At 33.5% G+C, this 24,679-nt stretch overlaps 1 protein-coding gene across 3 annotated transcripts in view; it reads right to left on the bottom strand.

Moving 5' to 3' along the window:
- Positions 1-3,240: 3,240 nt before the first annotated feature.
- dsd (attractin-like protein dsd) overlaps positions 3,241-24,679 on the bottom strand; it is a 31,669-nt gene continuing 10,230 nt past the window's right edge. The window contains exons 2-12 of one of the 3 annotated variants that reach the window (XM_018503347.1): positions 11,555-11,902; positions 10,049-10,230; positions 8,417-8,811; positions 6,942-7,537; positions 6,348-6,837; positions 5,663-6,071; positions 5,435-5,578; positions 5,174-5,326; positions 4,699-5,086; positions 4,252-4,489; positions 3,241-3,989 (exon numbers count right to left, since the gene is read on the bottom strand). In XM_018503347.1, the coding sequence (XP_018358849.1) occupies positions 3,744-3,989; positions 4,252-4,489; positions 4,699-5,086; positions 5,174-5,326; positions 5,435-5,578; positions 5,663-6,071; positions 6,348-6,837; positions 6,942-7,537; positions 8,417-8,811; positions 10,049-10,230; positions 11,555-11,902 (3,589 nt within the window). In that variant the 3' untranslated portion in view covers positions 3,241-3,743. The remainder of the gene's footprint in view (positions 3,990-4,251; positions 4,490-4,698; positions 5,087-5,173; positions 5,327-5,434; positions 5,579-5,662; positions 6,072-6,347; positions 6,838-6,941; positions 7,538-8,416; positions 8,812-10,048; positions 10,231-11,554; positions 11,903-24,679) is intronic. The other 2 variants (XM_018503348.1, XM_018503349.1) reach the window with 2 other exon arrangements.

Genomic DNA, 24,679 nt, shown 5'->3' with positions numbered 1-24,679 from the left:
CAAATACAAAGAGTAAAATTTTTCTCTCTGTAGATTCAAATTTATTTTAATAACTATTGAAATAATTATTAATAATTATTAAAAGTGTTGAAATTGTCAAAACATAAATGACTGCATGTACTGTGGCAACGAAAACATCAAAGACGCTCATTCGTTTGTATAAATTATATGATAAAAAGTATTTCGCAATATAATATATCCAATAAAATATATTTTAATAAAATATCCTTTTTTTGGCGCTTATAAGAAAAGAGTTTTACAATTATCTCTTAAACGAGATTATTTCTCACGCTACTCGAGTACAAAAGCTGTTTGTATCAAAAAGTAAATTCGACAACAAATAATAATCAGATCTATATTACCGTTGACAAAAAATCATTTCTTAAACGCGACCAATAATTACAAATTTATTTCTAATGTTACATAATAATTGATTGATTGTGTCGAGTGCTATCTAGTCTTCTACGTGCGCAATAACGATTTTATTCATATCTACAGAGCTTTCTTTGGTACGAAAAATATATTTGAGAATGCGCATTTATCGCTTAAAATGGAGCGATTCTAATTTATAATATATGTATATACGTTTCTCTTGACCACATCTTTATAAATTAATGTTTTAAATGATATAAAGACAAAGATATGAGTATTAAACGTCATAATAAAATGCATTGTATTTGCTAATTCAAGTAATAACAAATTATCGTAATTTATTATTCGTCTGTTCAAATATGCATCAATTACATAAATACACACACGTATATACGTTTGTGTATATATGTGCGTATATATATATACACACACACGCACACCAATAAAGAATGAAACTTAATTATTAGGTTTGTTTTTTATTCCTGCCGACTACAACTTTCTTTTTCTCGCTTTCCCCCAATATCAAACATATATCTATTTCACTTTGAATTCCAAAGATGTACAATAGTTCAGCTATAGAAAACAAACCTATTATAACGCAAGTTTAGGTATTCAGAGAAGAAATATCTAATATGTATGTGTATGAATCTTATGATAATAACTCCCTTTTTTCGTATTACTACGAACGTTTCAAGAAGACCGTGCCAGTTTCTTAATATATGTACGTTTCACGTATATATCGGAGTGCGCTGGAACTTTCTCTATTATGCACTACCGTTATCTTTCGCTAATAATGTATACAAAATTCGTAAAGTCAAACGTTGCAAATTATTTTCTTGTATTTAAAACGGTAAGAAGTAAAGTACAAATGTACTGTAAAAATGGAAGTATGCGATATTCATTACTAATTTAATTCTGTAATACACAAGTATGAAAAAATAAAAATATAATATAATTAAAGGTTCTATAAATTCTTAAAAAAAAAAGGTAAAAACATGCGAATCTCGTAAACATATTAGTTAAATGCGCATAAAGACACTCATGCATCCAATGTGCGAAATAACCAGCACCTTGCTTCATGAAAGAAAAATGAGATTTCAAATGAGATTCTTATTACAATTATATTATTACAGTTATATTCTTTCTGTTTTCGTCTCTAGGCTAAAATCACGAGTATGACCGACAAATTATTAAAAATTTCTAATCAAATTACGCCGTTAACTGGTGTCAATCTTGAATCCTGCAAATTTTCGGTCGTGCGATGAAGATTAATTGGAATCACAGTGAATAGAGGTAACAAAGTGAAAATATTCTTTTTCGACCGATTCTAGCTGATCAAAGTTTATCTCAACAAATGATTTGCATTTATATATAAAAAAAAAAAATTCTGATTTGGCACAATATTCTAATGCAAAATGCACACACAAGACCGAATGTACGGTTTATACCTTCCTTAAATCTGTATCAGTTGCAATTGTTATCTCTACTCACTTCGATCGATTTAGAATATGAATATTATATGCATTCGCTACAAATGGATACATAAATAGTGAATTCTTCGACGTATTCATCGATCTTTCATACGTCTTTCTATTTTCACTATCAACGATCAATTTTTTTCATTCGAGCCAAAAAATACAGCCTATTTACAGCTTATGTCGAAGCATTGTACTTCCTCAATTTAATCATTTCAGTAACATGAATTCTTTTAATAACTCTTATGGCAATTACAATATTTTGTCCACTGCACTGTAGAAATTATGCTAAGAAAACAATAAAAATATAAGAACTTATGACGTATAAAAAAATATTTAATTTTTTCAGACTTAAAAAAGACTACCAAGGAGCACTTTATTTCATAAATTCCTAAATTTTTAAGAAATAATTATATAATTAAAACAAGGGATTAACGAACCGTAAGCGTTTCTCTTTCTCCCCCCCCTCTCCCCTCTCTCTCTTTTTCTCTCTTTAATAAAACAGTTACTTAAAAACAAATGTTTCAACCAATACATGAGATCATTATCAATGTTACAGATTCTAGATTACACAGTTGATATCGCAAACAAATGGAATAAAATTCAATGCCAAAGCCAAAACCAGTTTTTATATTTGTTCTTTAAACATTAACGACCACTTGAATATCATGTAAAGCAGTTTATCATTAATATACTGTAAAGGCAAATTATTTCAAAAGATAAGGATTATGGTGCTCCGACCAAGCATTGAATTGTTATATATTCATTACAAAAAATTGGCGACCTGACGCAACAGATAACCATAAAAACATAAGGAGATGGCCATGACTTAAACATTATGATGGAAGTAATAGTCCATCACAATGAAAAACTGGTGACACTTACGGATAAGATTTGTAAGAAATCGATCCCCCCCCCCCCCCACCTTGACAGAGAACGAACATGAAAATTAGGCTTGGCGATGAATTCTATCGATTTGTTTGCGATATCAATTGTGTAACAATCTACTTAGAATCTGTAACATTAATAATGACCTCGTGTATAAATCAAAACGTTCGTTTTTAAGTTGTTTTTAAGTAACTGTTTTATGAGAGAGAGAGAGAGAGAGAGAGAGAGAGAGAGAGAGAAACGCTTATGGAGCCTTGTTTCAATTATTTAATTTATTATTTGAGCCGTTTTCTTATATTGTGATTTTAAATAATTGTTTTTTAAATTCATTACAATTAAAAATATTATATATTATACACATTATATATTATATATATAATGTAATTAAATGTATTTAAAATTATAAATGAATAATTTTCTAAAACAAATGCAGCGGATAAAAGCTTTTCGAATATGCACGAGGCCAACACGTATTCGTAACTTCTTCGACAAAAACAATCGTCTTACCATCTATACAACACTGTACATTGTTAATCGAAGTCCTTAAAAGAAACTCGATTATGTTCTGAATATTAGCCGAGTGATCAATGGACATCCCTTTCAGCGCATGAAAATATTTCATACAGCTCAAGTCTAAAAAGAAAATGTTACTTACCATAATTAGCGGACGTAACCGGTTGGAGCAGTCCATTCGCTCCTCGGCCAAAGGCGTTTCCTTCTACTCGATAAGGAAAGTCGCGCATACATTTATATCTAGCGTTACACATTCAGCCGATTCTTCGGATAAAATAACCGAATTCTTCGATTCATCGATCAGTCGCGCGCCAACGAGAAAAATTTTCGCGTATGTTTCCCGTTTTGATCTCGACGCGATCATTGTTCGCATTTCGTCTCCACTCCGTCAGAGTTCGAAGATAAATGTCCTGCCGAATCAAGTGCGGGCAAGATCACAGAAACAACTCTAAGGCTTATTATAGTTGCGTCCTATCGCGATACCTCGGTTTACCGCTAAATGCAAGTGGAATCCGGATGTTGGCTAGCGGACTTCCTTGTCTTCTTCGGTTCCTTTGTTGTTAATTCCTGAGATGGTCTGCGTGGGCTGCCTAGCGTCACCAAAGCGGACGCCACGGCTAGACCAGCGCTCTGTCCGGCTGGCGTATAAGGCTCGCCGCCAGTCGGCAACCTGACTAGCAGAGACAGAACCGCCGCTCTGTTGCCACAGCAAGGCTCCAGTGCGATCGGACTAGGAGCATTCTGAACAAAAAAAAAACTCAGTAAATAGTCGGGTCTTACTCAATTTATGACATTCTAGTTGCAAAATGTAAGAATTCATATAAGAGCAAAAAAACTATTCAGACTATTGCTTGAAAACTATGTAAGAATCTCCTCTGAAAGAAAATTCACTTTTTCTTTACAATAAAATTATTTAATATTAAATATATGTTTAATAAAAAATACAGGCACAATTAGATATTCGTTAAAAATACATAATCTAAACAAAATCATTCACGTTTACCTTCTTCTTTTTACGACAATTAGTAAAGTCGGCGTCACCGCGTTCTATATCTGAGTTGTCAACATCGCGTCTCTCGATTTCCACTAGAACTTGACTGAATGCCCTGCTAGCCATTTGCTCCATTTCTAGGAAGAGCCTTTGTCTTCGTCGATACATGTCGTATTTTTGCTTGATCTTCCAAAGAATGGCAGCCACCAGTAACAGAGCGAGGAAGCACCTGTGCGGTGGCATGTAATCTCTAGTTTACAAGTAAGTACTGCCTGAGGTTCAACATGGCAAAAAAAGTATAGAAATTTGAAAAAAATAAAGCGTAAACGGTCAATGGATGTTATCTGTTATCTCTCAAGATTATTTTTCATGTATTGCACTTATTAAAGATTTAACGCAATTTTAACTCGCTTTATTTTAGATTAAAAATTGCTCCGAAGTCCAAATTATGGTACTCACGTGCAAAATGTAATGAAGAACTGCTGTAAATTCAGTTTGGAGTATTGAGAGAACGAGATCTGGATCCACAATGGCGGTTGAAAGTCATAGACATATACGTAAAATGTAGTGAGAGTATTGTTATCTTCGCTGCCGAAGTTGTAGTCTGCTTTGCTAAAACGGTGCTTGTACATAGTCGTTGTGCAATTTGCGTTGGTCACCAGTTTCACTTCGTCACTATTTACTTTCTTGATGCTGACATTCATCTTGGCAAGCACGGAACATGTGATGGAGAACTCAGCATCAATGTCGGCTTTCGGTGGCGAATTTTTGAAGTTGATTGCTCGGTAGTGACGATCCTCTTTTTTGCTCAAATTAAACGTAAATTGATAGTCGATAGCTAAGTCATCTGAAACGCAAACGTATGAGAGCAATGGGATAATTTTATTGAAATAAAGGTATTAAATTATAAAATGAAATGTATCGATTAACTCACAGAAACAAGACCCTTTATTAATCGTAGGATCACCGTGATAGAGACCAGATACGTCACAACGTTCGCAGTGATCGCCGATAATACCTTTAGTTGTGCAATAACATTTACCCGTCTCGCTCGTGCATAGAGTTCCTTGATTATTGCAGGAACAAGCTGTAATAAGAATGCACAAGTGTCATTAAAATGTCTTTTTCTCGTTTGTGATAGTTGGAAATGATAATGACATTAATGATATAATACATAAAAGAAGATACTACGTACGCTGACATGTGGCTCCATTGAGTGGGCTACCATAAAAGCCGGGGATACACTTATCACAATGTGATCCATAAGTCAAGTTTCCGCATGGTTGAATGCATTCACTAGTATTTGGAAGACACCTACTATGACCGTTACACTGACAAGCTGTGAGAATTAAAGAAATCGAATTAGTAAAACAGTGATATATGACATAAAAAGAGTTAAGACACAACAAAAAATCTCACTTACTTGGACATTTTGTGAAGTACCAATGTTCGAGCAAACACGTGTTCGAGCTTTTGCTGCTGGGTCCACGAGCTCCACCAGGCATACACGAACCTTTCCCGGTGTCCGATCCATCATCGCACCAGCCGCAACCGGGATCCGATCGGCAAGCGGCGCATGATGAATAGAAACTACACCATTCCCTGCCGGTTTCTGTGGCACGACACCGAGCGTCTATCGTTGTCCACTCGCGACATTGTCCATATGGAAAACTGGCCGGATACGCATTCTTGTCTACACATTTGGCCTCGTTTTGACACCAGATACAATCAGATTCTGTGCAATTGCGGCACGCCGTGTACTCTGCGCATGGACTGCGGCACGGGTCCATCGTCAAACGCTGCGCTTGGATCGTACCGTTCAACACGCTCACCTGTTTCAGAAATTAATAAGACATATAATTATCACTTGTTTAATCATTAAAATTCACTTATTTAATTATTTACTCGTTAATTCTTTACAAGCTAAGATTGTCATGAAAACTATTATCAATATTAAGTATCATATTTTAATTAAAATATATACTCATAATTATTTATATGTGAAATATTTCAGAAGAAATTATTTGTAATGAGTATTTCATTATTTGTAATGTTATTTCGCCATCCCGTACAGCTAGTAAAGTGATAAAATATGCTCTCATATGTACCTCTCGAGTTTTTGACTGTGGTTTGCAACGATCAGGTCCATTGGACCACGACCAAATGCAACGCGGATTGCTGGAACAAGCATGGCACGTGTGTAATTGCAGACATTCGATGCCAGTGTTCTGATCACAATGCTCTAGTTCTGTGATGGCCGAATTCGGCAAATTTGGATTGTCCCGGCAACTCATGTGCAGACAACTCTTGCCACACCACACACAATTGTATGAGGTTTGCACGCATGTAACACAGTCGGTGAAGAGTTTACAGAGTTCTGCATGCGACGTCATGCCACGGGGTGGCTTGTCATCCAGGTTACATTTCATATAAATACCATCGTGTTCGTCGTATTCCTTATGGTTGAGCACGTGTTGCGGAATCTTTGTGATCTGCAGGCATCGATTATCTCGTTTATGCCACACGCATTTTACGCCTATTCTGGCATTCAGGCACTGATTCTGATTCGTTAAATGCTCGCAATTGCCGGGGGTATACCTGCGCAATAGCAATATCTCAACATCCACAGATAAATAAGAACTTTAAAATAAGATAAAATAATGGAACAAGAATGTTTAAAACAAAATATATTAAATTGATACCTCAACATGTCAGACAGCATTTCACCATCGAAGCCGCCATAAATATACATCGACTTCTCAAAGACGGTTGCGCTGTGACCGTACCGCGGAAGATCGCTCATATCTCTGGGCATGGTGTACTGATGCCATGTATCGCATGTGACATCGTAGCCAAGCGTATCGGCCGAGTAGCATCGCGCGCCGTGCGATTGCTGTGTGTCGTTGTGCATATTACCGCCAAATACCAACATCAGTCCGCTCGTGACAAAGGTAGCCGTATGAAAGAAACGCGCTGACGGCGCCGACGTAAGCAACCGCCATTCACAATAATTAGGATGGTACGAATACAGCCGACTGCTCAAAATATGTGTGCTTTGTGACTCCGACACGTAACCACCATACACGTAAATGAGATTCGTAAGAGGATCGTAAGCGGAACTGTGTCCATAGCCACCTCTCACCGGAAAACCACTCGTCTTGACAATCTGCCACTCGCGCGTACCCAAAGAGTACTCCTGGACGGTGTTTAAGTAACCATACTGTGGCGAATAGCCGAATATCACAACCATCTTCTCCTTCTTGCCATGACTCACCCGGGTCGCAGTGTGTCCGGCTACCTGTAAAAACAATTTGTTAAAATCAGAGAGGGGATCCAGTTAGGAGTTGAAAAATAAAAATAGTGACATACGGTGATTTTTGGCGTAATTCAGGCAACTAAAGTGTATCAGAACGTTTTCGCGTATTTGATTCTTAAAGACAGAGCTACTCGACTCTCATTCTCTCTCTCTTTCTCTGTCTCTTCTATCACGTTAGAGCAGAAAATTATTTTTAAACAATATCAAACTCGTGCGTATGAAAAAAACCAACGGTTTTAGCACGATAATTGTATGTACAGGTTATCAGAATAAACTCCACCTCTCTGTCAACATTTATTAATAACAATTTTGATACATGTACCAAACAATCACCAAAAGTCGCCTACAGATAGTAAAATAAAAAAATATAGATAGTAAAGTAGTTCAGAAAATTTCCAGCAATTTTGGTAATTTATCATTGTTTATGACTGTAATAAACATTAACCATTGTAATAAAAATTATTTATCATTAGAGCAGGAAATTATTTTTAAACAATATCAAACTCATGCGTATGAAAAAAACCAACGGTTTTAGCACGATAATTGTATGTACAGGTTATCAGAATAAGCTCCACCTCTCTATCAACATTTATTAATAACAATTTTGATACATGTACCAAACAATCACCAAAAGTCGCCTATAGATAGTAAAATAAAAAAATATAGATAGTAAAGTAGTTCAGAAAATTTCAGCAATTTTGGTAATTTGACTGTAATCATTGACTGTAATAAACATTAACCATTGTAATAAAAATTATTTGTATCTTATAAATCCAAATTCCTTCTTAATTCATCATTATTAATTTACTTTATTAATTTAATCATTATATTTTTCGGATTTTTTAAATAAAACGCACGTACCTTCAGTGGGCCACATATTGTCTTGTTGTGACAATTATCGTGCACGGTAACGTTCTCCCAGATCTTGGCGGACACGTCAAACGCCCAGATCTCGTTGGTCACGGTGGAGTTCTCCACGACGCCACCGTACATGAATATCTTGTCGCCGAATAGCACGCACGAGTGCGCGTATCGCGGTAACGGCATTCGGCCCTCGACGTGAGGTGTCTCCCAAACATTGCCGTTATAATCGTACACATATATCATCTTGGCACGATGGAAACTCTCACCGCCAACCACGTACAGCGAATCCTTCCAAACGATGGAACAGTGACTGGCTGAGCCGTCCGGCGGTAGATCCTTGTACGTGACACTCTCCCAAAATCCACGGTCGCCTCTTTGGCTACAATCCGCACCTGCGACGATCGTGCATACATGAGTTTATTTTGACTATATCTATTTTTTATCTCAATATGTATTTATTATACTTCATTTCCAGTTTAAACAGTAATAGTTCGTAAAAAATTATTACTGATAATTACAACACAAGATTGTAAATACACTTTACTTGTTCTGGGAAATATAGTAAATGAGCTTATATTAAATATGTGCTTATTACATTAAAACTTATGCTACTATTAGTACAATAATTATGGATACGTAATATAATATCTAACATTAAGTTTAAATGTCGAATATCACAATATTCATCGATCATGTGATATTAAAAATTATGATGTTAGTATGCTACTATTATTCTAGATCGAATATCGAAAAGACATTATCTCGAACGTATTTAGGTAGTAGCTGAATTTTATCACATCGTTATATTATAATTTTATTTTTCATCGCAGATCTTGCATCAATCTAAAGGTGCAATTTCAGTTAAAACAAGCAATTGGAGCGACAGATCTGTTGCTGTTATTCCCACGGCTGGAATTTTGTAATTTAAACAGTATCGATTACAAGCGTTAAATCTCAAATGCTGCTTTTTCTTCTCTGATATAACGTTTAAATATGACATCAATGTTTTTTGTTGTGAAAAATAGAGTTTACGATATATTGGCTGCGTTCGGCATTGTAAATATGAAATGCCAAGCTAGCAGACAGCGAGCAAGAAGATAACATGTAGATAACACATCAGAAAAATATGAATTGCCAAAAGAGTTTCGAGAAAGAGTAAAAGAATGCATCAGATTTACAATGTCAAACAACTCTTGCCCTCGAAAATGTATCTATTTTTTTATTTTTTAGATAAATCTAATCAATAATTTTTATATACTATGAATTGTTAACTTTTAAAAATCGTAGCACAGACTTTTAAGATGCATAACGCATGATACATAAGAAAATGAATCAATCAAAGTTTTTCATTTCCTTCCTTTGAAATAAAAGACTACTTGTTTCTTATATCTTATGCTACATGTATTATGCAAAAAGATCTACAATAATTCATGTCATTTTTTTCATGAATGTAAAATCATTACGTGACTCGAACAGTAGTTCGGATTGAGCAGCTCGTGAAAATATATCTTTATTCAAGAGTTATCAAAAGATCTTATAATTAATTTTACTTTTGGACATGCGTGAAGTATAATTTCCGGCGTCTCATTAACAACTACATGTCACCATTACACCTCGTTATCTCCTTACCTTTAAAGCCGTGAAAACAGCGGCAGTGATGGCTCTCGCGATCACACTCGCCCTGCCCATGATGGAACGAACAATTGTTCGGGCATACCTGCACGTCGCAGGCCTCACCGGTCCACATGGCGTCGCAGGTACATGTGCCCTCGATACACACACCGTGGCCAGAACAATCGATATGGGAATACCTGCAAAAAGTGACGCACGTGATATCATTGAGTCAATCTTGTCTTCGAGTGACGCGGTGCCACCGTAATGATTTAACGTCGTTATTAAGCAAATACAAATATTCTCATGTGCTATTTATTTGATCGTATAATACATTGTTTGCCTCTATTAACTTCTTCCTACAAAAAAGATTTACTCTCAATATTTGAACGGTGCAAGATAGAAAAGCAAATAATTCAAGAAAAGCATATATATGTATCATGACACACGGTGGTTCGAATGATGGATCGTCTGACGGATTTTCTGATAAATCTGAAGTCAGATTTTCCTGGAAGAGTTTTATATGATAACAGTATCGAGAAAGAGATAATCCTCGTTCCTCATGTATCATGTTTAAAATCGAACCAGGCAAAGCCTTTGGTAAAATACTAGCTGTATCTTAAAAATGATCCCCGTTCTTCCGGATAAAATCACAAGCGCTTTTTTTGCCAGAAATCGCCTTCTGTATCGTAGGTAATGTTATCAAACGTGACGCAGATAGGGTTACGCGTATTTCCGGCTCGCAGAGGAAGCTCGATAAAGTTCCTAAGTCGACAGCGACCCAATTACGAGTTATCGGCAGTTACCACTCTCCATGTAATCTCTTCATTCCATTCCTCTCAGATTGACCGCCACCTTGTCAAGTATCTCGCAACACCATGTCTTTCTTTTTCAACAGACACATGTGACATGAAATAATTTATTCGGCTCTGATAAGATATCGCTGCAAATTACACGAGTAAAATGCGTGTCGGATTATGCTTCTACTTACTAAAAGCTATTACGTAATGGTCACATTTTAGGATCGACCGACGTATTATTACGGCTTATTAACTTGCGCCATAATCTTATGAATAACTTCGTAAAATGATCCGCTTCATTTTTTCTCTACCATGAAAGAATCATTTTACTAAGAAAGATATCAACTGTATATATGTTAACTGTGCTATATAGTTACCTTCAGCACACTGCATTGATTAAATATAACGTTTAGTAAACGCATTGAATCATTTCTTAGTATACTCGATGAAAGAAAAATATAAATTTTTTAATATAAAATCTAAATATAAATTGACACAAATATGTAGGATGACGTACGAAATGGCATACTATTTAATATATTCAATTTTCCAAGCTTTAATAATTCTATACCAGTTGTGTACCAATTTTGTTCAAAATAAATGTGTTATATATAAAGTAAGTAGTATGATTGTATGATATTTCGTGCGCCATTCTAAATATATTGAGAGCTGAAAAGAAGGTAGAGGATTAGAGAAACCGCGGTGAGTAGTGCGGTGCGCTCACCTGCTTGGGCAAGCGTTGATTTTATATGTAATGTTAAAGCCGCTCATGTTGTATGCGACATCGGAATAAAAGTGCAGTAACGCGCTACCGGATCGCGCTATTACTTCCGGCACACGGCGTATGTGATAGCTGTCCTTGTGCATCAGGCCGGAGAAGACGGCCAGCAGCGGCGCCTCGACGCTATCACCGTCGTAGATATACAAATGGTCCCAGCCGCATTCTGTCGCAAATTGCTCCACGTGCATCCGTATCTTCGTGTTCGGACTGCTCTCAATCAACCAGGAGCACCTTACATCCGCAGTATAGTTGCCAAAGCCATCGTGGATGCTCCCAATTCTCTCTGATAATCTGCCGGAAGAACAAGAACACCCAATTATACAAGTCATCATCTTGACGTGAACATTAGATCTTAATAATATCAATAAAACTAATAGTAGTTAAAATAACGATGATGATCCTTATAATTGAAATAATGGCTAACAGGAATCAGTGCGGTAATTAGAGCGCAACAAGAAAATTAAAGTTGATTTAATATTTCATATATATATTTAATATATGAAACATTAAATCGACTTCAATTTCACACATTTCGGTTCATTTTAAATCTTCATTATCAGTATACTGTTGTATAAATGTTGGAAAAAATCATTTAAAAATCGGTAATAACTGATACTCAAGTGTAGTCTGCGACGATCCCAAGCCCCATGTTAAATTTTAAACTATTTTGCATCATATTACAAGCATGAATAAGATTCCAACATAATTTTGATAATGTACTGACGCAGTGAGATAAATTAGCATTTTATCGATGAAATAACAGATGAAGACAAAGTATGTGTTTATTTAAAGAATAAAAAGAAATAGTCATGAAGTAACCACTATTTTTATAATGCTGATGATAAATGTAAAAAAATGCGTTTATAAAACGATAATAAGATAATATATACATATATGATAACATGAAAATCGAACTTTATTTCTTATGATGCAACTTTAATGCAAAAAAGTTACATTATAAAAAACAAAGTTTGATTTTTTTATATTATGGTATATTGTCGTATTATCACATATATGTATATAATTATATACTTTGTGCAATCTATATCATAATAATAGACAATAGTTTTAATAGATTACACAAGCATGTAATTTTTGATTCAGTTTTAATGATATAAAAATGTACTGAGTTAAATGTGCTTGCATTAACAGTTAAAAGAGTAACTCTAGTTGTAAATAAGTTATGAATGTAAGCGATATGAAGGAGAGATATATCTCACAAAAAATACGTCAAGCGCAAAGTTCAACATGGCTGTGAAGTAGGTAGTTGAAATCATGATAGTTCTTGCATGTTTTTTTAAGAGAGAGAAAGAGAGAGAGAGAATGAAAGTGTATGTGTTTTTGTGATCCTAAATGTAAATGAGTTTTCTCTCCTTTCCTCGTTTTCCTCTCTGCCTTCTCCCTCCCCCCTCTTTCTCCCTCTTTCTCTTTCATTACCTTCCTATTGCTAGAGTGTTAATAAAATTAAAATTAATTCAATCAATATCGCGTTTGTAAACACGAATAATGGTACATAATCCGAATAATCCGAACGGTCGTACGTATTTCGTTACGTCGTATTGCATCGATATGCTGATCAGGCGGATGCAACGAGCGCGACACGGAAGAGCAACATCAAGCGGGTACATCATCGTCAATGAGATCCTAACGCGCTAACTTCATTAATTATTTTTTTTATCCGACGATCGCACTTGTAAGCCCATAATGATGGAGATACGAGACGAACCGGAAGTCGGCAGAATGAAAAATGACATTCGACGTTCTTGATACGTTCAGAGAAAATGCAGCACATCTTAAAGCTGCAAGTCATCGTTTCTGCACTCGAAGGCAAAGATGCGGAAACAGGCGTGGCGTAATTAAACGAGAAAATATATAAAAAGATATTAAACTTTAAATTTGTATCGAAAGAAAAAGGAAAAAAGAATTTAAGCCTTGGATATAAGAGAAGATCTTTAGAACTTCTCACATTTATTTATTTTTTTATAATAATCTCAGTACTTTCAAACTTTTTCCTTCTTCCATGTACAGGGTGTTACAGATACATACTAGGCAGTACGACGGGTTGCACGGCAAACTTTGCATGGCCAAGCGTGGTTTAATAGACAATGACAGTGACTTTATACGTTATAAAGTTTATACTACAAAATTTTATTATTTATATTATAAAGTTTATGTTATAAAGTCACTGTCATTGTCTATATATAAACCACGCTTGGCCATGCAAAGTTTGCCGCGCAACCCGTCGTACTGCCTAGTATGTATCTGTAACACCCTGTACTCTTTAAAAAAAGTTAAGTTTACCTTACAACAGTAAGATAAATTCAACTCTCTTACGGTCCATTTAAATTTGCCAAAATTATTTTTTTATTTGAATATATAATAGAGAGCGAAATAATCGATCCCGAAAGTTAATATTAATTCTAGTCCCGACTTTTCAATTACCGATTAATTCCAGAATATAAAAGGGATACGTAACGAGATCCTATAACGAGCTCGTGAAAATGTCAGAGTGCTATACTAAAATAACAGACCGGTTTCGCGATGTTCAATCAATCAAGATTTTATTAGTCAAATGTCAAATGTTGGAGCAATCGATGTCGTTGATCGAATAACAAGAGCTATGTAATTGAAGATACAGCGACAATTAGCGACGTAGAAATGTATGTCGCACAATTAAAGGAAAGACAAAGAAATTTAATTGAGACACCGTGTTGACATAACAGCGCGACAACGTGGCATAAAGATCACTTGCGCTCTAGTAACGCGCACATGCGTTTGCGACCACGGGCAATTCAAGGCAAAAGGAGGGATGCGACGACGACGTAGGAATAACAATATGCCGTGTAAAAAGAACGACTTTCGTGGAGGCACATCCATTGTCGTGAATGATTAACACGAGAAACAGTGTGACGCCACGCTGCGCCGTACGCGATGCCACGTATTTATACCGCATAGCGATGCACTTGCAATTAGTAGCATTACGCGCGCAATTCTCACGATTAGCCGCGATCTTTTTTTTACCCTTGACCGTATAATTCTGAACAATTTCGATTAAATAGTCACGCGGAGCGCGGAGAAGTCATTTTTCCCGCGGATAAATGAACTAGGAATTAACGTCAAGAACAATAGCTGTTATCATATTATTGAGGTAATTTAAAAAAAACGCATATAGCTTTGGAAAATAATTTCAAGGATAACACGAGACGTAAGACGTGTTTTTATCTAATCATTTTCTATTACAGAGAAGTTCGTCTTCTTTATTTCAATCGTGACTGTTATCGTGGAAGCTCAGCAACAAAGACGCTGCTGAGGTTTACAGCGGAAAAGATATTTTTCTCCCTCCCCCCCCCTCTCTCTCTCTCTCTGTGTATGGTAATAATAAATACGAAGGGCACGCGTTAGACATAAAAGCGACTTCGAGACTTTTACGTTTCTTTGCAAGCTGGTTTCATTTCCACTCTACGTTCCTTCAATGAATAATCTATTGCGCGTCTAACGATTATTCGACATTTGCGCAAGATATTCGCTCCATTTATTAATGGCAAGATAAATTATTATTTGATTATTATATTAAATGCAAATACTTATTAAATTATATAATTGCTAAGAATTTTCGGCTAGAAAAATCATTTAATCTTTATGTTTAATTAAGTTTTGTATTAAGACAGAATAAACATAGTAAATTTTACCGTTAAAAATTAAAACTTATTGTACATTCTTCTTTTTCTTCATGTTAAAATTCAACGCGGTTAATCCTTTAATTTCGACAGAAACGTGATAAGTCCCCGCTAATAGATACGCGGCCGAAAAGAAAGAAAAAAACAGAGGCGGCATAAATGAGATTGTAGATTACGCCTTCTCGTCAAGAATTGCGCAGTGCGTATTATTATCGCAATTGCTGAAGTTGCCACATGCCCATTACAGTGTGAGCATCAGAATGGAAGCCAGCACGAAATTAGCATACTGTGTATTAAGTACGCGACTCCTAACTTCTCAAGCGCAGAATGGAAGAATGAGGATCGCTGTAAATAACAGCTGATTAATTATTGGCAAGAGAAGATTAAATACCTTCAGAATTTTTATCTCCTTCACAACGTAAACATATATTTAAAAAGATAAAGAGATGTTTAAAGGTATTTACTCGGACTAAACATGTTTAAAAAGAAGATAAAACGGTATTTAAAAAGATAAGATAAGCGCATAATCTTCGTGAAAGATAAATTATTCATTAAAAAAATAAATAAACATGAGTAAAATTTCGTAAAAAAGAAAACAATCTTCAGAATCTTAAGAATATTTTGGTTATACAATATCAGATAAAAGTATTAGTCAAAAAATGAGACAAAATAGGCTAATGTATATTATACACTGTAAAAAATAAAATGTTAATTTTACCTTACAGATATATAATGGACTTTTTGAGACATGCAAAAATGTTAACACAAACATGTTTATAACATTTTTGCATATTTCAGAAAGCCCATTACACACATCTTCAAGTTAAAATTAACATTTTATTTTTACAATGTAGGCCAATATCATTTTAAAAAGATGATATTGGCCTGTAAATACGTCCTGAAATTAACTGTAAAACACGAAGCAACAAATTTGATTTATAATAAATTTTATGCAATAAAATGACTATATTTTTCTGCAGTTTCAAGTCAATAACTTTTAATTTCAAGTCAATAACCTTTAAATGAGTAAGTCCAAATAAACTTTTGTATAACGAATATTTTTATTATTATTTGATCAGTAAAATTTGATTTCTTAATTTTACTTCGTCATCAAATTTGCAAATAAGTATCACAAAACGCAATTTCGCATAAGAACCAAAACAAACAAAAAATTAAATAACTTTTAAATTATGTAATAAGAGAATTATATTCCAATTTTACGCCAATATTGAGACGTAATAGAACAATCTATGAAATTTTTATATTTTCGGTATTGCTTTAGATACGACACATATATGTATACATCTTTAATTCAATTACGATATTCATGCGTATAGATATAAAATTTACATAATTACGAAGAGTTATCTAATATTTACGATAAGAATTGCAAATGGAACGACAAGTGAGAATACTTCAGATTCTTATCGAGCATTACTGATTTAATTATTATCGGAGCGATGCACGATCGTATGAAATTCCGCGTCTTATTAAGAGCGCCTTGTAAGCATCATGATCAGAAATAGGCCCCACTCTCATGAACGCAGCATCGTATTTCTTTATATGATGGTTAATAAAACGGATGAATCATGTTCGATGTCAAGTTCAATGATCGATTGATTTATTCTTTATTTAATGTTAGACGAATGTTATTAGCAGCACTAATTCGTCTTAAAAGACGTGAGTGAATTCAACGAGTGCGAATGAATTTGCTTCCTTATGTCTATGTATCAATATTTGCTCTACCTGAATATGAAAAAAATTAACTTCAATTTTCAAAATCGCTTCTCAGCTACGTAAAATTTCAAATTATATAAATACATAATCGCAGATAAGTTTCTCTGTTTCTCTACGTGAATATCGATTAGTCTAACGAAAAATATGATTCTGTCATGATATTGCAAATCAATGAAGAAATTAGTATACAAAGCATAATAAAAAGTTATTAATATCAGTGACATCAGTACGAGTATATTGCTCGATATCACGATGATTCCGATTTAGCAGAAACGTGAAATTTTGAACAGGGATTGCAACTTGTGCGGTCGAACCAAATTATGAATGTCATTTCGATGAATAATCGATATCGCAAAATCCGGACGCCCCAATCCGAATTAAAATAACGTGAAATGAGAACAAAGAAAATGTTAACCACATTTAATGCACACTTCCAATCTTTCACGGTGGAAAAAGAGGCACAGCTAAACCTGGAACAGACACTCAAAATAATATGTTGCCACGAGACACACTTTAGATAATCTCTGTGAAAGTCCTCTTGAATATCTACTTACGTAACAATACAACTAACGGAGGTGTGACGATTGAACAAGACCCAAGAGCAAGATTGAAAGAGAATTAAAAAAGAGGACAAAAGCAAGAAAAGAAAGTTTGTCTTTAAGGATCTCCTTATTTAAATGAGAGAAGTACTTAGAGTGTACCATAAAATAAAGTCGTCTTCTTTGTAGAAAAAAAAAGCTTAATTTGATTTCGATTCGAGACTTCGGAATCGATGAAGGACAGAACAATGTCAGAGCCATTAAATTGCATTCATTTACACGTGATACACCGGAATGATTTGGAGAATTCATCAGAGATGTTCGAACAGACAGAAAATTATCTGGTCAAGAATGTCACTCTTAATAAAATGAAAAAGACAAAAGTCATTGGAAAGTTTAAAACAAAGTGTTGAAAAATGCATTCTCTTACTTAGCCACATCTAAAATAATGTGATTTTCGAGTTATACTACCATGAATAAGTTAAATAAAGATTACTTTACATTAATCACTAAAAATAAACTAACTTAACTTCGAATCTATTCGTCAAATAGCATTTATGTTATTCTTAAAGTTTTAAGAGAGATCATAATACTTTTTACAAGAATGACACATTTTGAGTTATCTTATGTTGCCACGAGACACAGTTATTCTTATAAATAAAAAGGAGAACCTTCTACAAAGAACATTTAGAGTTGAAAGTCAATTTGGTGATCAAAGTTTGATGAAAAAATTGTTTTATTTCGAATTTAGTCATTTTAGCTAATCAAAATAAACATAAATTGTTAGTGATATTTCAAATTACATTATTTTCGATCAATTATTTTGAATTGGTAATAATTTTATAGGCTATCAAATTCATCACAACTTAAAAAGGATGGTTTTTTTAAGAGTTGTAAAACAAAATTGATAAAAATGATATTTGATCATATTTCTAAAAAAATATATATTTTTTAAATATTATGTGATTAGTCAATAATTCTCTGTTAAGTTGAAAAATAGTTTCTCTACTTTTATGAAAAGCTTAATTTTTTTAATTATGTCACTTTTAAAATAAGAGAACGATATGTTGTGCAGATTTGTCATGCTACGATCCTCGTAAACATTTTAAATTTCATATGCCTATATATTAATTGATTTTGCAGGCACGAAAAAAGCATTTCGAACGTTCTTACAACGATTCGAAATTAAGAAGATATGATATTTGAATGCGTGTAAAGAGAGACACTGTAACATAACTACCTCGCTTTTCTCTCGCTTTGTAATGAGAGAAGTCTCTCTCTCTCTCTCCCTCCCTCCCTCTCCCCCCCCTCCCTCCCTCTCTTTCTCTGTAGAACATAACAAGAGTGTACGGTCGTTTAAAGAGACTAAAAGAAAAAGCAACAAATGCAAAGGAGGGTGTAGCTGAAAAGAATGAACCTAACGAGATATTCTCTTACGTAATTAGAATTTTTTTTACTGGCGCGATAATGTTGAGTTTACTGTAAGTGTTGTAACGTGATGAAGTGAAGCCATTATTTTGGACTTGATTTCACTACAATCGTTCACTTAGCGTGTAATTTCAAAGGTCAATTTCTCACAGATTCACTTTATAATAGATAACGCTCTATAAAGTAACATTTTCTCGCGTATCACATGTTTTAATCATCTTACAGCTATGTTGAAGCAAAACAATCCTAGTAATTTCAAATAGGCAGAAATGAAAAAACAGGAAATGATAGATAAATCACAACCATTAGTATTTTTAGTGCAGTGTTTTTGATATTTCTGCATTTTTTAAGTATCCTAACGCATGTAACATGAATAAAACGCGAATAAATTTTATGAATGTATAAAAAGATTTTCGAATCTTTTCTAAGAACTGGAACATGCTCCAATAAAAAATTGACGCAGCATCTAAAAATAAGTTGATAAATGTTTAAATTCTGGTATATATTCACATATAAAATAAAAACATTATTTTAAATTCTGCACAAAAAACTTCAATTCCATTTGCGAATACATTCAATTTTACTAGTAGTAGAGTCGCAGAATCATAAAAAAAATTAACAGGATTTGTACACGGAGAAAATTTTTCATTTACATTTTACCGTAAAATTCGCTATAAATTTTACCATGTTTAGTGATAAACGTGGGACAATTTGGTAAACTATTGTATACAATTATTATCGTAATGATAGGAATTTCTGAAACAAAAATCATTTTATAAACTACGTAGTAAAAATTACGAAGCAAATTATAAATTGTTTTAATACACAATATTTATAATCCACTTCGTAAAACCAGTGTAAAGTTGGCGCACCCAACTTTTGAAAAAATTAACTTTCTATATATAGCTCACACGATTGTTTATCGTTTGCACATGTATGCACATTTCGTTTGCACACTTCTGGTGAAAAAGTTATTAGGCAAACAATTTTAGGGGGATTAATTTCACACTAGTTCTCCAATTATGAGCAAACTAGATTTAACTGTAGTCTCAATCGATAAATTTTCGTTTGTATATTCCGCAACAAATCGATTTTTCGTTTGCACACTTTTAGTTAAAAAAATTATTAATAATTAAAGTTTCGAGGAAAGTTGATTTAGATAAATAGATTCAAATCAGTTACTATATTCAAAATGGCATAAACCATTAGGTTTTTGTTCGCACATTAAAAAACAAGTCGATCTATCGTTTACACACATTTAGTTAAAGTAAAATATTTTATATATTTGTTAGTATTTCATCCATTCTACTTAAAATATTAAAGATTCATAAACTGTTTAACATATTTTAAAATTACTGAAATTTTACTATACTTTTTAGTAAAATAAATCAAACATATTTTATATTTTATTGTAAAAATATTAATAAATCACAAAGAGAATTATGTAAAATTTTAAATCTTATGTTGTCCCCCACGATTACTATGATTTTTAGGGTAAACTTCAAGAGAAAATTCTCTCCGTGTATTCTTGTGTGATTCACATTCAATATCCACAAAATTTCCATTAAAAGCTTAATTAGCAAGTTATTCATCACTTTTATTTTTCCTTTAATTCTCTTCAGTAGATCACTTTAGATCGTAGATTTAGGAGTTGCGCCACATCATCATAAAAAGTCACTTACATTTTTATGGGAAGATGCTATCAACTTGAAATTCTTTTGAGAATATTTCTGCTGTGTCGTTTCACTTTTCACAATAAGTTTTGTAAAATTTTTGTCGTGAAAATCGCGAAGTCGGCATAAACGTGTACCAGATACCGAGACGTGTAACAGTTCATAAAAATTGCGAATTCTACCGGTTCTCAATCCGGTTTTTATTAGCATCGGTCGGCTTCGCGGTGCGTGTAATTCAGACGCCGAACGAGCGGGCGCCGGATAATAACGTCTCATAAGAACCGCGTGAAAGATTTCCTTGACGCTCACGAATAGTCGGATGAGTGCCAGAAGAGGATTACTTTTTTTGAGATTAGGGTGTTCATCGTTAGAAATTGAAACCGTAATATTTTTCATTCGTGCAATATCGATCTTTCTCTGTTTTTTTTTTGCAATTCTTTTCCGCAAATAAATAGAACGCGATGATCGGTGTAACGTTCCTTTTCGCATATCCATCGAAAATCGAACTCGTCGTGGTCAGTTTTCGACTTCAATTCTCACTTTGACATTCGCAGCGAGCTGGTTCATGCCACCTTGCGATCCGCGAGTAAAACAAACACAACGTATAAAATCGAGAATTCTACGCAAAAATGCTCTTTCCCGAGAAGTAATAAAAGTTGCTCCGTGTAAGCGAAATGTGTGTTTATTAAATTGTAGCGTATATTACAAGGCGATGATATTGAAGTTTCCAGCAATGTAAACAACAATATACAGCAAACACATTGTGGTTACATTGCAAAAGCAAATTCCGAACGACGGTAATCATTTTGATGTGATAATGTTAATATTTCATTTGTAGTGAATTTCGATTATATACTGCATTACGCTCAAAGTTTTCAACATACTCTCCATTTATAGAAATTTCACAAAATGTGTAAAAAACAAAATATATATAAAATGTGTAGATAACAAAATATATGCATAACGTTTTTAATTTATTATTACATTTTCACTGAAATTAGAAAAAAAGAACTTTTTTTCTGAGATTTTTTATTTCTCTAAGCTTAATCTCCTTGGTTTCAATAATAGAAACCAAATTCTTTAAGTGTCTTAATCAAAGATTTATATTTAATCTAGCGCTTAATTTCTGCGAAAATATACATTATTTCCATTCTCTTATTGTAAATCATCACAATATCCAAGCATTTATTATCGGTACCTAGCGTAAAATTTGTAATTTATTTTTCATTCAAACGACATATCACGACATTTGTCTATTTAAGTTTATTTTAATTTCTATTTATTATTATTTTTTGATAATTAGTAACTCTATTGACTACTTCTGTGGCCAAAAATAAGAGAATATATCATATTATAATATTTTATAAATTTTCTATTTCATAAATCCATCTTACAAATAAAAAAATATAATTGTTAACGAAAACATAAGATGTGCTGAAACTTTTGAACGGTAGCGTATGTAAATTAGTTACGATTGAAATTTATGTCGATTATATATTGCTAGGTCGATATATCGAAGAATTTAATTCCTAACCATTTGAGAAATATGCAGCAATATTGACATCACAATCATATTGTTGACGAACAAATTCGAAACAGCGGTAATTATTTTAATAAAGTTAACATTTTATTTTCGTAATTTTAATTATATGTATATGTAGTTTACATTTATATTATATGTATATGTTAGTCTATTTTCTATATACACTAAGAAAAAAATTCTGTTGATTCAATTAAAGTCTATATTACAGGCTGCCACTAACATAAGTAATTAATTCATGTATACTTTTATTGACATAAAGGCCTTGATTATTGAAATAATAATTTATGCCTTTATGTCAATAAAAATATACATGAATTAATCGCTTATGTTAGTGACAGCCCATAATATAGACTGTAATTGAATCAACAGAATTTTTTTCTCCGTGTATTTTTTATATTTTCATTTTTTTAATTATAATTACATATATAACCTGGTTATTACCTTGGATATGAATTATGTTATTACGTTCTTACAGCATGTATCAAAAGCAAGTATCATCTTCTTTCGAAATTCTTTCTCTTTTTCTTAAAAAGGCGGTATGCATTTTTAGTGCGTCAGGTAAATTTGAAAAATAATTTCATACGATATTCATAAACTAATCCCGTCCTTTTTATCTTTTTCATAAATATTTTATCAGGATTTGTACAAGATAGGAGCCAGAAATCAACGCGAAAAGTGACGTTATTTGAAGGATCTTGTCCACTTGCATTCGAATGAGAAGAAAAAAGAAATAATCTGCCATTTAAACTGGAATACTCAGATTAACTGCGAGTCGGTTCGTTGTACGAATAAACGTAACAGACTCGTCGATAAACGTATTGACATACGCTTCAAATGCATCAATAAATCCATTGAAATGCAACTACACATAACTTTTCCGCGCAGATCTACGAGAAAAAAAAAGGAAATATGAGTGACAATGCTCGCGGGGATAATTTAATTTAGCGTACTGCGGCTACGAGAATAACGAACTTGCGTTTCTCGATAGAAAAAGAATTGCCATCTATTTTTACGCCAATCCCCGTAAAAAAAGAAATATTTTTGTTTTAGCGAGGAAATTTCCGTTGAAAAATGGATAAAAAACAAAAAAATATAAAGATAAAAGAATTAGCTGGACGTGTTATGCCAATCTCTTTTCTGATTTTAATTAAAGCCCTTTCTCAAAAATTAAAATAAAGAATAGTAGACAATTTTGTTACGCTTGGTTCACACATAGTAAATTAAAGTAAATGAAGAAACTCTTTAAAACTTAAAATGTAGTAAAATGAAGGAGATTCCTGTTATTTTTATTCGTTCAGTAGTAATGGTTTTTCAATTGAGAAAGATGCAGTTCCTAGCAATATCTGAGAGAAAACTCGAAAATCTCAACACTACCTATATGTATATGGCTTGTTTTGGTACTTGATCGATTTCGTTATGTGGACGGACGTAGAGATCAGGTGCGACGGATCAGTGGACAAAAAGACTCGCTTCGGAATCAGGAGAGAAGGCTTTATGGCCGAGATGACATTTAGAACGCTTTCCAATTTCGCCGGAGTCTACCTCGTGAAAGACGTAAGTTTCGCCGACATGATTATAACAGCAACGATAAAACGCAAACGTAACCACCTCCATCTAATGGGCTGTAGCTTTAGATTTTTAAAGATTTAATACGCGTATATACTTTATAAACTTTATAAATAAAAGAAATGAAGAAATTTTGATTCTAAAGAATCTACTGTTTAAATATACAACAACGATCCGTCAATACGTTACGCAAGTGGAGATGCCACGTCCCATCATAGAATTTCATGACTCACGCGCCACGTGCGGTATAATTATTTGTACTTTTTCAATATACTTGTCATTTTCAGGCATCTGGTGCGTTTCAACACTGTCATGTAAATTTTCGAGAAAAATAGTTTTTTGTCCAGCTGAACTTTATCAGCGAAGTTTCAAATGTATTGCTTTGTACCTCTTAGCGAGTAGAATGGCAGTGAACAAAGGTAAGTAATAAAATAAATACATAAGTAATACGAGTAACAGTTCAATGTATTATAAGATTGCGTTTAAAGAAGTATTCGATTGCAATTATACGATAATTCTTATCAAGATTATATATCTATAGAAAGTTATTTTTTTCACAATAAAGCCGAAGAAAATACATCATGTACCTACTTATGTTATAAAGTATAATTATGTATCTTTGATCCTAATTTGTTTCATCGCATCTATCTAACGCATGAACATAACAGGGAAGATATTTAATATTTTAAAACTTCAGACATAATACAAAGGAATAGCGATAGCGATAACACGATTTCAACCTATCAGAAATCGGATATACCAAAATATACAGTTTCTGATAGGTTAAAATCGTGTTATCGCTATCGCTATTCTCTTGTATTATGTCTGGGGTTTTAAAGTATTAAATATCTTCCTTGTGCAGCGTATGTTTGTGCATTAGATAGATGCGATGAAACAAGGATCAA

The sequence above is a fragment of the Trachymyrmex cornetzi genome, unplaced genomic scaffold, assembly GCF_001594075.2.
Source record: "Trachymyrmex cornetzi isolate Tcor2-1 unplaced genomic scaffold, Tcor1.1 scaffold156, whole genome shotgun sequence".
Classification (NCBI taxonomy): Eukaryota; Metazoa; Arthropoda; class Insecta; order Hymenoptera; family Formicidae; genus Trachymyrmex; species Trachymyrmex cornetzi.
Note: the sequence above shows the minus strand (reverse complement) of the source record. Positions and strands in the feature narration are given on the sequence as shown.